The sequence below is a fragment of the Tyto alba genome, unplaced genomic scaffold, assembly GCF_018691265.1.
Source record: "Tyto alba isolate M040663 unplaced genomic scaffold, T.alba_DEE_v4.0 Super-Scaffold_41, whole genome shotgun sequence".
Classification (NCBI taxonomy): domain Eukaryota; kingdom Metazoa; phylum Chordata; class Aves; order Strigiformes; family Tytonidae; genus Tyto; species Tyto alba.
The window spans coordinates 16352580-16371104 of record NW_024881317.1 but is presented as its reverse complement, the minus strand read 5'-3'; the positions used below and the strand labels follow the sequence as shown (position 1 = coordinate 16371104).

At 38.2% G+C, this 18525-nt stretch overlaps 1 protein-coding gene across 2 annotated transcripts in view; it reads left to right on the top strand.

Moving 5' to 3' along the window:
• The window catches only part of MYO1E (myosin IE), a 96275-nt gene that overhangs the window by 69842 nt on the left and 7908 nt on the right, over positions 1–18525 (top strand). For both annotated transcript variants that reach the window (XM_042803779.1, XM_042803780.1), the window contains exons 19-25: positions 3300–3444; positions 6929–7043; positions 7736–7905; positions 8360–8505; positions 13552–13698; positions 15344–15501; positions 16337–16429. In XM_042803779.1, the coding sequence (XP_042659713.1) occupies positions 3300–3444; positions 6929–7043; positions 7736–7905; positions 8360–8505; positions 13552–13698; positions 15344–15501; positions 16337–16429 (974 nt within the window). The remainder of the gene's footprint in view (positions 1–3299; positions 3445–6928; positions 7044–7735; positions 7906–8359; positions 8506–13551; positions 13699–15343; positions 15502–16336; positions 16430–18525) is intronic.

The window sequence follows — 18525 nt, the reverse complement described above, 5'->3', positions numbered from 1 at the left end:
GAGCTCTGTAAGACCAATCCTTTTTTTCAGTGTCAGGACCAGCTGTTAAGATGATTAACTACCTCCACTAGCTAATGAGATCCTCTTAAATAAGAGCAATTCAAGATTTATACAACACTCAGCTTCTGTTTGTTAGAAAATCGAGACATGCAGGAATAAATGCCCAAACTGGGGCATTAACTGACAAATCAGCTTTTGTTGTAAGTCTTTGTGTTGCATTTGAGAATATAAAACAAAAAACCCCAATCGATTGTTGCAAGGAATGGAATATAATTAAAAAGATAGCACAAAGCCACTGATAATACTTCATAATACAGAGAACGTTCTAATCACCTAGTAATAGACAGACCTAAAATATCTTAAAGTATGGATGCATTTTTCATTATGGAACAATTTTAAATCCCTTTTTCTTCATGATCTTCAAGCCCAGACATACAAATGTGAATGTGCTTCAGGTTGCATTACTTAACACAGCCTGTTGCTGAGGCAGAATAGCAGATTATTAATGTGTAGTAAATCTAGCCTCCACAGTTGTTGAACACTGGTTGTGTGAGGGCTGTGCAGGTCTAGAAATCTGCCTGAGAAGTCTGCCCAAAGGAAAGCTACACGGTACTTCTGGAAGGTGAACAAATTTTTGTACTTCACTTTATATGTAAAGATCCACAGGCAACTAAAACCGTTCTTTATGGAATTCATCAATTTGTTTCAAATTAGTCTTGTTAAATTTAACATTTTGTTATGAGTTGAACCCTTCCTGAAACCTATCCATTCACAGTTCTCTAGCATCCAGAACAAGCTCTGTTCTGACACCCTGAATCAGTGTCACTAAAAGTGGGCTGAGGCATGGGATGGACAGGAAATGCATGCTTGTACACTTGTTTTATATTGGGCGTTCCTTGGCAGCTCCATATAAGTGGAGATTTCTGGGCTGAATAGACTTTTATGTACAAAATTTACATTTGCATGCAAAAAGCCACAGTCACTGAAAAGGCCTAAGTGTTTCAAAGCATAACCAGCCTGAAAGCTAAACTCCATACTCCCATGTTTAGACATAGGACTTAACTGCTTACTGTGATTTTAATGGATAATTGTGGGGGGCTGAGGTCAGTTATAATTTGAAATTGTTTCAGAAGCATTTTAAGAACACATTCGGTATTTGTGCTGAAATCCTCTGTAAAATCAAATTACACAAGCTTGAAAAACCTCAATCCATGGACAGTGACATGACCAATTTAATGGGAAGCATACACAAGTACGTTAGAGGACAGTGATATTTCTAAACAGCAGTGAACAACAGAATGGTCATGTTGTAAAATTATGAAATGCTTAATTGGCACATGCTATAGAATAATGTTTCCTCTGCCCTGTTGACTTGGCACACCAGTAAAATGTATGAAATTAATTCGAGTTTATGAAAAAGGAGAATTTAAAATCTGTTCTTATTTTGCACCTGAGAGCTTTACTTACATTAAAAGGTCCTAAGTCATGTTTTTCCCTGTGCCCTCCTTTACAGCTCAGATGATGCAGGAAAGAATTTGTAACATGCTGAAATGTAGAGTCAAATTCTTTTGTGTGGAAGGTAGCAGTTTCAAATGCCTTTATTAACAGCAGCTCTTTTAAGTTCAGACTTGCTTAGACCCACCTATACAACTATCCTGTTGACAGTACGCGATGAGCAAAAGAGGCTGTTAATTTAATAAATTGGGAGTGACTTTGTTACAACTCCTTACTAGGTTGCATCTACTTATAAATATGTAAGTGTACACAGTGTCTGTAAGCATAGATTATGTATATACTTCTGTATATAAGATGGTATAAGAGCTACTTTGTTACACCATCATGCATAGTACTTGAGCATTTGTTAAGTAATAATAGATTTGAACACGATAACATCAGTAGATCCTTTTGAATCCTACTGAATTATTCATAAGTTAGCTTTCTCTTTTCATATACTTGCTATTCAGAGGTATTTGGTTTTTTGTGATATGTTCCTTTTTAACTGTTTGCTATTTTAATTTGCGTGGTATTGTTATTTAAGTTGCATGACACTGTTTCTGCTTTCTGACTGGATAACATTTTAGATATGACAAGAATGAGTAATGAACATTCTCTTAATGAATTTTCTAACAATCCCTTATGTGATTTTTGATAACATTGTCTTCAGAGATGCCTAAATCTTCGTAAGAAACAAGAAATCGGGAATGAGAAGAAACTGAGCGCTGTACTTTATCACTCTTTTCATTAGTCCAATAGTTTTACTATAAAGCATGATTTAGTTTATATAGCTCAAGTATGCTTAAGGTGTTAAAAAAAAATGTCAAAAGTAAAGAACATAAAAGATTTGAGGGAGAAATTTGTCACAACATATTTAGCTGTTCTCTAGTCTCCTTGTCAAAGGAGCCTAAGTAGCTGCTGCTAGAGAAGTTGCTTATTCATAGATATGCCGAGGCAGCTAAAGCCCATCGGTGCTCCTTGGTGGGCAGTGGAACAAAGCAGCTTTGTAACTCCAGCCTCAGAGTTCCAAAAGCCCAAATTAAGCCTGAGGAAGTAGACAGTTTAAAAGGGGCTGCAACCTGGCAGCCATCTCATTTTCAAGGTTTAAAGACAATACCATGAGACAGAAGACTACTCACCTCTTCCTATCAAGTCATGTTATTATAGCACTTCCCTGCCTCCTTCCCTCACCCTTTGTGTGGTCAGTTCTCAGTGTTCCTTCTAAGTAGCACCAACATCACTGTATCTTCCCTCTTGTACCAGAGGCTAAGCCAAAGTTCTGGGATAAAGCCAAGAATGGCTCCTTGCTAAATGTAGACCAGCTGCTGAACAGGTGGGTTGGGAGCATCAGTTGGCCACTTGCTTAAAAACAGAGAAGGCCTTTGTAAGAAGACGACATTCAGAGAAGGTTCGAGTGGAAAATTTGCCACATACTTGGGACTGGCTCTAGAATAACAAGGATGTAGGTACTTAAATCTGGACCACAAGTCATTACTAGTAAATAACCTTGCCCTGGACTTAAGGAGATCACAGCAGAACTTTCTGTAATTAACTACTGCAGTTACCAAATAGTAACTTAGCATCTGGAAATGGGAGACTCCTGGATACTGTTGTCCTTCTCATTGCAGTTACTTGGTCTTGCTAAACAAGTAACATCTTAGTACTGTGCATCTTCCCACACTCCAAGCTTCTGTAAGTCCTGCCAAAATTGTCAACCCTTCCCCCAGGGTAATACTGACTAAGAGTCAGTGCTGTTCTGCTGCTGCTGTTTGTCAGTTTTTAATCTATTCTCCTTGGTGGTTAAGGTACGCCATTCTGACAAAAGCAACCTGGCCTTCCTGGAAAGGAGAAGAGAAACAAGGAGTTCTCCACTTGCTTCAGTCAGTCAACATGGATCCTGACCAGTACCAGCTTGGGAAATCCAAAATCTTCATCAAAGCTCCAGAGTCTGTAAGTGTGGCAGAACATAAGTCTTTAAATATGAAGCTGTTTTGCACAATTAAAAGGCCTGCCCACTGAGAAGTTGAGCATGATATCTGCTAAGGTGAGAGAAGCATAAGAATATAAGTCAGGCTGGGCAGGGATTCTGGACACATTTATAACAGGCACAGTACGTAAGGACCCTGTGTGATTTTGACACTAATACAAGGAACATTAAATACATCAAGAAAAGGATATGGAATATGAAGATGCTTTGGTGTCAGGTTGCATGTGAAAACATATCTATGACCATTAGTCCAAGAAAATTCTCAGTGCAAGAGCTACTGATTAAAATAGAATAGCCCCCACTTATAATAAGGATAAGTTACACATCATTGAGTAAATCTATGTTCCAGAATGACTGCAACTTGAAATCCCATTCAAAGAGAACATTAGAGAGGCATCATAAGGCTGTTTCTATCCTATGGCTGCTACACTGTACAAAATCTGTCGGAAAAAAGTTTTTACGTCACTTTTCAGGAAAGTTGTCAAGGAAAAATCTACTCTCTACTCACCACCATGTATTCCTTATTTATAAGAAGCAATAAGGCCTAGGTTGTATATCATACCGTGCAGTTCAGCATTAGGTGGTTTCTTGGTGCTTTACCTGAAGTTCATATCAAAACAAAAGCAGAACACTTCTATCATTTTCTTTTCCAGAAACTTATTTTTTGCTCTGTAGAGCAGCGACACTGCTGTGCCCAATCACATGGGAAGGTTAAAGGGAAAAAAAAGATAATAATTCTCCAAGTCTAATAATGAAAAATCTTACGATGTTACAGTTGTGACTTAGTTCTTTACTGATGACCTCAGGTTTATTTTAAGGTGGTGGTGAGTACACATTCTGGTCAAGTATCTATTTGAATTAATACAGACAACGTAGCTGCTTGTAATTACAAGGAACCAGAATTAGTAATTTAAGCAACATCTTCCAGTCCTGTGTTCATTATCTTATACTCTGGCAAACCTGATTTTCATGTTTTCACTGTGAAATTATTTTGCATGCATGCTGTTCACTGCAGTTAGTTACAAAACAATACAATCTCAGTTTGGGAGATAAACAATTAAGAGAAGGAACCAAACTAATTTTTGCATGATGGCTGTTTTCCTGATGTTATGCTACCTTATGGATAAATAAATCAAAAATTTTAAAGATGTTGATTTTCAGTTTTATGTAATAAATCGTAAGGAACTATTTTCCTTTCCTGGATGCTGAAATACCCTAAGCTTGGTATGTTTGCTCCTTATAAGAGCACAGATTTTCAGCAGCCATATCTTCAGAGAGGGGGTGGATCTTACTTCTGTTTTTTTCAAAGAAAGAAATGAAATAATATGATACTATCTGTCTTCTGTTTAATAGCCAAGTGCTCACATAGGATTGATGGATCTAGTTCCCCTTCACTCTGAAGTGGCCAAAATGTTAATATTCTGTACCCCAACATCATATGCTATGAAGTTGTTTCCAAGAGGATTACATTGTTTTCTAATGGATGCATCTTCCCATTCTAATGCATGTTTATAATACTAAGTCTTGGTTGCATGTATATGCCATTGATGTTATATCTGACATATCTGTGAGTTTTACTGAAGGGCAGTTCTGCAGGTTAAGCCATCAGTTTGACTAAAAATAGTAAAACTTTTTCGGGTTGCATTTTGAATTTATTTTAAATTAATGCTTTCAATTGCTGTATACATTTTCTTCTTTTTTTAAAAAAAAAAAAAAGTAATGAAATCCATTTTTGAACAAGTACTAAAAATAGTATGGGCCTTTTTCATTTAAATTGAAAAATTTTCTATGAGCTGAATATTCTAAAGCTTGATTTATATCTTTTACTATCAAGACAATCCTCTCATATTATGAAGGTATTGGCTAGGGTTATATCACTTTTGAGAAAAACAATCTTAGATGGTGTATGAAAATTTTTCTTTCTACCACCAAAGACAGCACCTGTTGTGGTTAATCAGATGAGAGAGACTTGATTTGCTCAGGAGTGCGAGTAGAGACTCTCTCATACATATTTTAGGAAATAACTTTTGCAGTATTTTTATTTTATAACTTATGAACCATACTTTATTTCAGTGTTTTCATTGAACTTCCTTAGTTGTGACTAACAGTGAGATTTTGCAATTAGCATTATTGTTAGAGAAATAGATGGTGAGTGCTCATGAGAGACGACATCAACGTTGTTACTGTAACCTGAATTGCAGAGGCCTGATCATGCCCCTGCTGAAGATGAGGAAGTTCTTGCATCAGGTGTACTCATGCTTGTGTTTGTGAAGAGAATTTTTTTTTTAATAAGCTTGCTGTAAAGGGAGAGTTGCCAACTGTGAAATAAGGTTTTATAGGTGGCAGAAACGAGACTCTGTTATTTACATTTCCATCAAACACCTGAATAAATAACTCTGTACAAGAGCAAGTGAGGTTCTACAGAAATGGTTTGCACCAGATCAAGTTTCCTTTTTAAGATCAATACAAACAACAGTATTTTTCTAGATTTGCATGGTTTAGAGCAGCAAATTAAAAAAAAGGGGGATCCTTAAGTCCAGGTTTGCTTCTTGATATGCCTGTTTTACTTAATTTCATCTCTTTTGAAAGCTAGAAGAAAAGTTCTTATGAATATTTAGCACACAGTAGAGGGAAATAATAAGCAACAGTCATGTCAGTGGACTGATTTAGTACTATAATTGTTAGCCAAATGCTTGTGCTTCTGATGATACAAGAAAAGTAAAGTATGTAAAAGGCTATAGTGAAATATGCTGTTTCCTACAATAATTGTGAAGTTGTTCTAACACATTAAATTTACATATATTTTAGTTGGACCTGGGAAATCACCAAAAAAGGGGATGCACCTTCCATTTCTGTTTTGATAAATCGGCATTTTCTCTTGAGTTCTGACAACATTTTAGACCCAAAAATCTTATGTCGTACTGAAATACAAGATCATAGTTGTAAATCCTGCAGCTGGCTGTCAAACTTCACTGTGGGAAACAATAGAGCCAATCGACACAAGACTGTGAAATTCAGACAGGGAAGAAAGTTACATGTGACTACAGGGCATTATGTTATACATTGCACAGGTTATCAATCTGGTAACATTCTGACAAGAGAAATACGAATTTTGGAGAACATGAAGATGAAGGCTAGATGGATGCCCAGTGGAGAACTTTGAGTTGCACCAGTAGAATATTTCAGGGAGAATCTATATTCCTCTTCCTTCATTATTGTGTATCAAGATTAATCGGTAGACTGGCAAGAGCCAGAACCAGTCAAGCACCAGAGATTTCTTCTGGAAAAGGTTACCTTAACATTCTGATCTCAGATCCCAGAGTTGTGGTAGAGACACCAGCTTGAATCTAGAGTGAAATGCATTGGAAAGTTGTTGAACATAAAGTAGAGCTTTTCTTGAACTACTCGTGTGAAATTTTTGACCCACCATACTGTCTCTTTGTACAGCTATTTTTGTTAGAAGAGATGAGAGAGAGGAAGTATGATGGGTATGCCAGGGCCATCCAGAAAGCATGGAGGAAGTATGCGGCCAGGAAAAAATACGTACAGATGAGAGAAGAAGGTAGGTTATAACTTCTGTTGACAGCTGTTTCACACATGGTTCCAGGAACAGAGAGAGTACCACATGAGATGAAGGAAATATCTTCCTTTCTATAGAGCAAACCTTTGCATTGCAGATGACTGTCTAGGAATGACTGCAGAATATTGGACCCTTGAGGTACCACTGATGAGGTTGGCTGCTCTGCACACATGGATTTCTTGGTCTGCCCAGTATTTTGGTCTCAAAACAAAGCCAGACTGAGTTAGGACAGAGATCAGAGATGTCTCAGGGAAAGTGAAAGAGGAAGAGCTTCCCGCAGCTATTCAGGACCTAGATAGTCTGTAGGTGATACAAGTCAGTCCAAGGACTGTAATGCTTAGTTGCATGTGTGACCTAGGTTATGTGAATGAACAACATTCTGGATTTGGAAGAGTTAATCTTTAATTTTGAGCAACAAGTGAGAAATTCCTTAGTTCCAGAAGTGCTTCCAATTCATCAGAACTGCTGAGCTTGCCATCAGTATATTTCATTAGGAGTGGATTTAATAGTCACATGGATCCTTCTATATAGCAGCAGTGCTTCACTTTTTTTTTGCATATTGTAAACAATTTGGTTATCACTTCTTCCCCAGAAAGTACTGCTTGAAACAGCTCTTTCAGATCATGAGTTTAGAACATTTAGTAAGTACTGTTAATCAATGTTTATTTTTTAAGCATCAGATCTGTTGCTGAATAAGAAGGAGAGAAGACGGAACAGCATTAACAGGAATTTTGTGGGAGATTACATAGGCATGGAGGACCATCCAGAGCTACGCCAGTTTGTGGGCAAGCGGGAGAAGATTGATTTTGCAGACACTGTAACTAAATATGATAGACGGTTTAAGGTAGGTTTAAGAGCAACAGCAACTAACGATCAGTTCTGCTAGAGAGTTACAGAAGTCTTTACTATCCTTTAATAGACACTCCCCCATGTTAGTGTCACACCATCTAAGATGGTTTGAAAAAAGTGTCTCTGACTTAAGACATGCAGGGAAGAAGCAGTTACACCCTTGTGATTGGAAATTTGCCATTTTCAAACCTATTGTCCCAGGATAAAGGCTTTATGGGACTTGCTGGACAGAAAGCTACATTAGTTAGGAAATGGGGAAAACAGCTACTTTTTCCTGTCCTGCGCAATCTGACTGAGGTTGTGTGATTAATCAGTATTTTCTCACTTGAACCACAGATTAACAGTATTGCCCCAAATCATAGTACACTGTATATCTTTGGAACAGCATCACAACATTAGTGCATTGATCTCTGCATAGCTGTGTATTTTCAAACAATTTTGTGTTTCAGGGCGTGAAGCGAGATCTTGTCCTCACTCCAAAGTGCATATACCTGATTGGGCGTGAAAAGATAAAGCAGGGTCCAGAGAAGGGCCAAGTGAAGGAAGTCTTAAAACGAAGGATGGAGGTGGAGAGAATTCTTTCTGTTTCTCTAAGGTCAGTACCTTGAAAATATCTTTCCACTGACAGAGAAATTGGTGTAGGATAGAGGGGAAATAAATTGATTGATGAAGGGTGAATTTCTTAAGCTGTATTAATTGAATCTTGTAATCAAAGAAAGCTGAAGCCCTATTTTCACTCCCAGCCCTAGTAAGTGTGTTACAGCAATGGATGTTTAAGTTTATAGCCAGCACACAACCCTTTTCTGACTAGTTGTTAAAATGTTTCACTTACATGTGGTCTCACCTATCTGGTGTGTCCCCCAAAATGTATTCTGTGAAGCATATATTCACCATGCATAAGTAGGTTCTAGGAAGTTTTGGCTCAAGCTTGTATCCCACAAATAATTCTTACAGAAGTACACCTTGTAATTGTCCACTGCTTCCTCAAGGGGTATTCTTTCTCGTTAGCTACTAAACCCTTTATTTCTAGTTCAATTTCACATCACTTCTGTTGACTGCATGTCAAGCAAATCCCAAATTGCAAGAAATATCTGAGGTGTTCACACTGAGCTGAGAAACCCAATTAGGTGAGCAAATCCAGGAAGAAACTGTCCATGAGACCAGTGGATTCTTGCCTATGTCATTTCATTCTTTTGAAGATGAGTGAACGAAATCTGGATGCCTCTGTGTTTGTTATTGCAGTTTATCAGAGCTGGTAGCAGAGTGTAATTTAATACAAAAATAATACTGGTCCAGGGCAACAAGTATATTTTAAATATTGAAATAAATTACCATTTTAACAAGTCTATACTTGAGTATTGTGTATTGATAGCTACCACAAAGGTTTTTTAGTATATGCTTATAAAATGTTCCTATTATCCTAGCCAGAAATCTTCTCAGAGACATTATCCAGTACATAAAACCTGCAGATTTCACATTTTTGCAGAATTCTTCACAGCTATTTCAAGATTAGGGAAAGGTCTGCAAGGTGTGTCTGCTTACAGTACGATTTTCAAAATATGTGGTTTATTTACCATACAGCTTTAACACAGGATGCAACCAAATAACTATAGTAGATCTAGGTTGAAGATGAGAACGGAACCTGTCTTTTTAGTGCTCTTGGTTTGGACTGTGTGCTGCACAAACCTCAAACAGATTGCAGCCAGACACTTGAATTGGGCCTGTGGCATTCCAAAGGCATAGTCACATTGAGTCAGCTGAAAGGACAGCTGCCTGCCAAGTTAGTGAGTGCTGTTACGCTGCTCTCACATTTAAATAACAGCTCCACAGAACCTTCTGAAGCAAAACCAAATGTACTTAGTTCAGAGGAAATACGTATGTTACATTAGGTCTAATAATGTTTTGAATTTAGCTTCTTGATTTTGTTTTGTTGTAAAAAACATTGGGTTTTGTATATGCTAAAAGTAGATTCAGAATTACAAGCTATCAAACTGTCCAGGTATTCCTCAAAAACCAAACCCCCCCAAAAACTTATGGGGTCAAGAGGGCTTTTCCCTGTTACCGTGTTAGTATGGCCCAAGTTCAAAATGGGTCTTTAATCAAGGGGTCTCTTAGCTCTGTATTGAAGTAGCTTAGTAGCAATACAACACGCTGGCTGCAGAGGCTGTAAAAGTTACTGCTTCTCTTGTATCTGAGATAATCTTGTCTCAGTGACAAGAGTCAGCACTTGTAAATATTTAAGTCTTCAATTAGTAAAACTAAAGTGAAAACTTTATTCAGTACATGTATTACCTACTATGGGTGTGGGGGGGAAGCAGGAAAAGGAACAAACAAAAATCCCAACCCAAACAGTTTTTCAGATGTCAGGCTCAAAGAAAAATTATATTAGCTCCAACTTGCATTCTCTCTTGTGTTTTGAAAACTCCAGTTTGTTGTACCTATAGTTTAAGTTTTTTACACCTCTAAGATAATTGATTTCTGACTGGTTTGGAAGTGAATTTCAAGCCTCCATGCTAGAAGAAAATAATTGCAATAACATTCTTCGTGTCCTTATCCAAAATGGATTTAACTGTTCTGTAGTACAGCCTCAAAGTTTTACAAGTTTCAATTCTTATTTGTACTGTTTTTCATGTTATATTAAAATTTAACTAATTTGATAAAAAATTGAATACATTTTAAATGTAAGGGGAGAGAGGATAACTGGATTCTTGCATAGCTGTCTAAACAATCTCTCACACAATATCACACAACAAAGGCAGAATAATCAGCACTATTGACATGTATTAACAGCAATTAGCATTACATAACAGTTTAAATTACTAAAGGATTTGCAATTTAAAGTGCAAATGCCCAACTTAGAATTTGTTCAGGGTACTGAGAATGACAACCCATACTCTCATGGAAATGTTCTTGCGTTTTTAGTAACAACAAATAAGGTAGCTTTATAATTCATCTGATAAGGAGTGACACAGAACATCCTAACAGTATTGTAAAGTCAGACTCTTTACCAAATCAGCAAAAATCAGACCACTGACTGGACGATATTTACTGTAGGTCTTGGGCTTTTCTTTGACATCTCATTCAGAACCTTGCTGAGGCTCTGGATTTGCTCATTGATAGGAAATGAGATCATGTTCTTACTCTGTTTTTATAGATTTAGTATTGGTTTTTAAAATACTAATTGGGAAAATTTATAGTTTGATACACCCTTTTCCAAGCTATGAGAAAGATTTCAGAATTTAAAAGAAGATTATGAAGTGCAAAGGTCACATTTTTAGAAAAAAGGGTAGTGATACAACTCATCTATTACCTCATGCCTCAAGTGGGTTAGAGTTGTATTTTCATACCTGACAGTCAAGAACACCTCTAGCAGCACTATGAAGCTATTTTTTATTCTGCATAAAAATGTATTCACAGTCCATAGGGGCATTCTTCAGTAGCAAGTTGAAAAGTGAGGGTCTAGAAGCTAGGCCTGCTCCCCCTTTCAGATTTATAGAGTCAGCTATCAGGCAAACCAGCTGGGAGAGGAAAAGGGAGGAGTGTGTTCAAAGTGGAAAGCTGTTGATTGCTAGGTAATTAGGATCAGAAAGCAGTGATGAGGGCAAAAATACCTAATTATCTCTGATAGAAGGCACAGGCTTTTTCTTTTGGAGCTGAATGTTTTTGAGTTCCTTATGTGCTATAATTAATTTGCTTTTGGAATTACTCTGAAATGTTGAAGCAATACATATATAGATTTAGGTTATATCAGCACCTTCTTTGTGTGATGTATTGCTATGCAAGCCACTGAAGGAAGCTGTTTTCTAGTGACAGGTATGTAACTTCGGCTTGCCCTTCAGCTGGCTGCCAAAGCCACCTGCCTGGTTTTCCACAGCCTTAACCACCGCAATGCAGATGTTCACGCTTCTGAGTTACTATACTGTTTTTCAGACAAAACAGTGAAAACTCGTAATGAGTGTTAATTCTAAATCCAACATGATTCGAACGGTCCATTTCTCCAGAGAGAAATTCAAACTGAGAGTGCCTTTTTCACTTAGTAGGTGATATCCAGGGTATTGAAATAAATTGCTATTATAAAATAGTATTTTCTGATATTAGTAATAGTAGCAGAAGATTAACCAACAACATTGACAAAAGAGCAGAGGTGCTTTGGTTTCAGACTCCTTGCAGCGGACTAAACAACCATGAAAAGGAGCCACACATTTTTCTGCCAGGAACACTTAACAATATCTAACTAATGCTCTTTTCTTTAATGATTGTACTCCGTTTTGTGAAGTGTCACACTAGTGATATGGTAATTGTTTTGTGATACGGTTAAGCAATTCTCAGCTCTGCACGGTTGTCAAAAGTCCTGTGCTATCTCCTCTCCCAGCCACAAGTTTTCCTACACCAGCTAGCACTCGGGTGGCTGCCTGGGGATGTGGATGAGACATTGAAAAGTAAGGGAAGAAGAAGATTAATCTACCAGAAAAGGGCAGGGGATGGATTCTAGCAGACGGAAGGAACAGAAATGCATACAAAGGGGAAGGCTGCCCCTTCTGACAGCACAACAATATTAACTTAATATAAACTGGTTATGAAATCACACATGAAATTAGATGTTTCTTGTCACTTTTAATCAATGTAAATGCAGGTGGCTGCCCAAGGGACAGTCCCCTCCCTTGGTCGTTATGCTTCTACCATTTTCTTGTGCCTGATCTAGTATTGTGCTCCCACATAGTGACATGGCTCCATAAGCTCATCCAGTGGGATGCTAACCAGCTTCAGTATACAGTTAGTTTACTGTGGGATCAGCGATTTGAACGAGAGCATCCTATGATTGCTTACATGCTATTTCAAGTCAGGAAGTACAGGTGTGACCCATGGCCTCCATTTTCAGGTCTTACGGTTTTATTTGGAAAGCTGTGTTCTTTGTAGAGGGGGTGGAGAAGCAGACAGGCACCAATGTAGTTATAGCTAGGAAGTAGGCCAACGTGCTCTTGAAAGGAAGAATGATACACATATAATCAAATTACGAGCATGCTGGAACAATGGTACTCCTGGCTAGCAGGTGACAGAACCGTTTTTACTGTGAGGACTCTGGAAGATCAGAAACTACTGATGTGGATATCATTTTCTGCAAAGTGGTTTGCAGCATCTTCATCAGATGTAAATAGGAGTTGATCCAGAGGTGGAAATGGAACCCAACATGTGTGGGTTAAACTGTGTTAAACCAGTCCAAGCTAAAGCCAATAATGAAAAATAGAAAGGTTTCATTATGAATTTGTTTGCTTAGGGTTTCAATCTTAATTTAGTAACCTTCAAGTTTCCAATTCACCTCTAATCACAAATTTTGCCATTATTGAAGAGATGAACTTTAATTGTAACTTTAATAGCACCTGTTCTGTTAACAGTAGTTACTGTAAAATTACTGAAGTAGTATCCCTGTCTCTCAAAGAGGAGTGTTTCAGATATTCCATTATCAACTCCTGATAAAAACCCGAACCTGTTCTCAGAAAGCAAGACTCTATAATTAATGCTGCTTGGACTTCCTTATGTTTTTAGAAATTAACCATGAGTACTCTGCATATGTCATTATAACGCTGGCTGTATTTGCTGATGAAATTTTAATCTGAATGGTATATGCTCTGATTTTTTTCAGCACAATGCAGGATGACATTTTCATTCTACATGAACAGGAATATGATAGTTTGCTCGAATCAGTCTTCAAAACAGAGTTTTTAAGCCTCTTATCAAAACGATATGAAGAAAAAACACAAAGAAAACTACCTCTGAAGTTTAGCAATACGTGAGTTATGTTTTTTTCCATGGGCTTCTAGGAATAAATTATCTTTGTTCTTGCCACCAAGGCAAATGAGTGAGTGCGCGTTGTTGAGATCCTGACACCATGCTTTGTTTTAAAATAGTAAGAGGCAGCACAGTGTAAAGATATGTATGTGCAGGGAGACCAGACTTTCAGATTAGCTCGTCAGAGTAATAGGTCAGGATTGCACTGGGGCCACCTGCCACATTCCATGGTCTCTGTGCATAGAAGGGGGGGGCCTTCATCCTCCTGAAGTTGGGGTCAGTCGCAAGGGCCTGCGGGTTTGTGCTGTGGAGCTGCTCTGTGCCAGCAGAGCTGGGGCCCCACAGCAAGGGCCATTCATGCGCCATCACAGTGCAAGCTCTCCATCTCTGTGCTGGCTGCTGTTTCCTGTTATGGGAAGGGAGCATCCTCTTCCAACTCCTTAACCTCAACCTAAGAGTGAAAACATCATGATGAAGAGTTTGAAAGATGGTTCTGGAGACACAGTGTGACAATCCGAAATTCTGAAGTTTGTTGTGGGGACAGAGGACTGCAGGGTGAAAAGATAATTCTAAAGGAACTTCGTTAAGTAAATTATATTGGAAACATTTTTAGGAACAAGCCTGAAAAGCTAGAGAATTTTTGATGTGTGTTTTAGCTGTAAGGACGTGCTGGAAACTACCCCAGCAAACATGTGCTTTTGTTAATACTCCTACCCATTAGGCAGATTAGCAACAGCAGGCCTTGGATTTGTATGTTTATTTTATTTCCTTTGAAAAAGTGGAATAATTCTAAATGGTAACAGGAGATTATTAGTTTAGTTTGGAAAGGGTGTAAGAGGAAAGGGACAAGAGGACAACAAGTGTAGAACATTCCTGTAGTGTATACTCCTGTACACTGGTAATCCAAAGCCAGTACTAGGAGTAAATTTTTTGTTCATGTAAGATGTGATGCATTATACTTCTGGGGTCTTGCCCAAAACCAAACGGTAATTTCCTTTACTCGTACCTGGTTAGAGTTCAGAGCAGATGGATAGTGTGGAAAAGCTGGGAAATATGTATGTGTGTTTGTGTGCATGGAAAAAAATTCTATTTGGAAAGATTGAAGTGCATGTATGCAAAAATATTTACTCCCAGAACGTGCACAAGGCCCACTCCTAAAACCTATATTAGCATATACGTGCCAGTGTGTATGCATATATATACACATCTAAAGTATATATACATCTAATGGTATATACAGGAGCATAGCACTGTAGCTTGCTCCAGTAGAGCCTGCTGCAGAGGCAGTGATATTTGAAGGCAGACACATTTCTTACTCAGATCTCTGCACATTTTTCTTCAAAGCTCACTGTACTCTCCATCCTCTCCAGAGCATCTTAAACTTCCTTTGAGTAGCTCTACCAGGAAAGTTAAAACAGGAATTAAGAAGAACATTTTAAAAAGCATGAAAAAGATATTTAATTAGGTGGTTTATGTCAGCTAAATCATTTGGGGAATATGGATTCTCGGTCTTAGTCTAAAATAAAATATTTTTTGTATTTCTAAGTTATCTGCTGTCAAGTGATAGTCTCCTAATTTGACCAAGAAATGCTTCTGTTTTGGTTTTTTTTTTTTTTTTTATTAATGTGTTCATGGGTTTATGTTAGACTTGAAGTGAAGCTGAAAAAGGAGAGCTGGGGGCCCTGGAGCAGTGGTGGTTCTCGACAAGTGCAATTTGTGCAAGGCCAAGGAGATATAGCCATTCTCAAGCCAAGTAATAAAGTGCTGCAGATCAGCATTGGACCAGGGCTACCAAAGAATTCCCGTAAGTATTAATTTTTTAGAAATTAGTGAATGGTTTAGAAATGTAGAGGATGGTTGACTCTTTATCTCCTAACTTTCCTGTAGCCTCAGCATGTTCTTTCTTCTCTGTAACACTTAAAAGAAGATCCAGGCTGTAGATCCTAATGATAGAGCAGAATTCCTTATAGCTTTACAGTCATGCTGGGATTCTGTTACTTTCACTGTATACCAACAGTTTCTGAAATGTCTGAAATTCTTTGCCCTGCGGCAAAAGAAATAAAGACATTTAGTCATGTGACATAGTACAAATGCACAATTTGTGAAACTTTTTGGGGAATTGTTTTTTCACTCTGCTCTGAGCTCCTGCAGTTCCTACAGTCTAGATGATGAAGGGTCTGCATCAAGACAGGACAGGTTGTGATATGAGGAAAAGTAACCTCTGTACAGCAGCAACGGTTGAGCTGCAAATATATCAGCCTCGCAGGTTTTGTGTCCTACCTTTTTCTCATACTAATTGCTGATCAGAAATAGTACAGTCAAATGTACTGCTGTGCCAGCCATCCATGGCTTATGAACATTATAAAGCTAATGGTCTTTTGGGCCTCATTTACTATAGCCTTGAGACAGTTTTACTTTATATCCTGTGGCTGAACTGGATCACAAAAAGGAGAATATGCCTAAGGCATCCTTATTGCACCTAAAGCTTTAGAGCAACCTGGCCAGTGCTGTAGGAGTCAGATTCATTATTCCTGAAGATCAGTTCTTTCTGGTCACAGAGTAGGGGGCTGGCAGCCAGAAGGACTTACCTAATCAATGTAATTGTGAAAGGATTGCAAAATGTTGCTGGTTTCTTTTAGGTCCTACTAGACGGAACCTTACCCAAAGTAGAGGGTATTCCAACAGGTCTCAAACTCAGACCTACCCTATGAGAGCCGCACCGCCTCCTCCTGGTAAGTCCTCTTAACCTCAGGCAAAAACAAAATTCCAGATTCAGGCTTTCACTTTACTGTTGTCACCTGATAATTTTTACTCATTACAAAAATCATAGAAAAGGTTTAAAATCCTCTTCAAAAGATCCTGTCTGGAAAACATACAGTGTAGGTATTTTATGAGTTGCAGTGTTGGAGTCTGCAGACAATCAAACTGGTATTCCAACTGCATCTATCTTAGTTGTCATGGATGCTGGCATGTTCAGCCACTTAGTATAAGACACCAAATCTAATTGTAACACTGTAGCCATCTCCACTTTCCTTTCAAGAATAAAAGCTTACACTTACCAAGCCATAGACGATGCTTTGCAGTGAAACTGCTTTCAGTACCAGTGAACAGTAGAATGCAATTTATATCTCATTGTCCTACCCTGTTATGTAATAACTTTTGTGTATGCTGAATGCTGAGAGGTATCAGCTGTGCCAGCAAGCAGCATGGCTTTTTCTGCATAGGATTGATGTCATCAGGGTGTTTCACTTCTGCCCTTGAGAGATACGATTAATTTAGCCTGTGAACTCAGAGGGGAGAACAATATTCCATTGACCCAACATTTCCCAAGTGTTTTTTTTACTTGCACTCCCAGAGTACTTTTTTTTAACAAAGGGTTCTCTTTCAGTCAGCTGCTGTTTATTGAGAAGCACAGTGCTAATGGTGTGAGTTGGGTGTGCAACCAGTCTTGGCCACCCAGTTAACTAGACAATTCCCAATCCTCACAGCTGTATGAGTCAAACTAAGGACTGCATGATCTGCAAGAACTGCTTGTATTAAAGTGGGAAATTACTGTAGTTAAAGGAGTTAATCTGTCTGCAAACACAGAGAGTAAATATTCATACAGGATGAGTTAAAGCAAGGAAAGTGTGTTTTAATATTTCCAAAAACTCTTTCAGCAGTTTTATAGCTACATGAAAAAGACAAAAACATTGGTTGAAGGAGCCTTGTGCCTGCAAACCAAGCCCAAACTTGCCTCACGTAGATAAGGTAGTTTGGATGTAGATTTGCATGCAAGTCCAAGAGACCATTGGTTGCCCATACCTGCAGCATGGCCTTTTGTAATCATATATCTCCTGCTGCTTATGGCAGCTCCTGAACAGCTCATGAACTAGACAAAGGCCTAGTTAGAAAAACCTGCCTCTGTGAGCTAACTTTTTGCATGGGATTGATGTCATCAAAGTGTTTCACCTCTGCCCTAGAGGGAGAAAATTAATTTAGCCTATGAACCTGGAGGGAGGGAACAATTTTACTATTGATCCACCATTTCCCAAGTGTTCAACTGTGGAGTTGAACTAGATGTTCATGGACCAGTGAAACCACACTGCAGAGTCCTGGCAGGGTAAGTGTAACTACTGAAGTTAAATCCTGTGCTGACCCATATATGTTAGTATTTAAAAGGTGAGTAGAAGTGTTCCAGGGAGACCTCAAATCAACTACCATAACATGGTTCTTTCTTTGGGTTTGGTATTTGGTTTTCTTTTCTTTTAAAACTCAAACTCTTTTGTTAAATAGCCAACTATAGCTGGAAATATAAGATTGAAGACAGCTCTTACAAAAGAGTTCCCATTAGACTGTCAAGAGGCAATTGCATGATTTGACCATATTCCTCCTTGAAAGTCATAAACAATTCCCTCCATCCTGCTCTCACACTGTGGGAAAGTAACACTGTGGGCCATCATCAATCATTTGAAATGTATTCTGCTGTTTTCACATGTTTTGAAATTAATGGTCCAGTAGCTGAACTGACTGTTATGTAAAGGTTCAGAATAAAACAAACCTTTATTTATATAACCATAATGTATGTGCCATACTAGTTTGGGTCCCAAAGTGAGTTTGAGGTACGAGTTTATGACTACTTAAGTTCTGTCACAGTATCAAGAGAATATAAGAAGCAAAGACCAGCTATTGAATACAGTAAGGTTTTTCCAGGTCTCATGATTATGAATTCTCTCTGCACAGCTATTCATTCTGCTAATTTTCAACAGGCATAATCACAGTGGAAAAAGGAGAGGATCACCCACAGCATGAAACAATCTGATTTTTAATATAAGCCAAGCTCCCATTT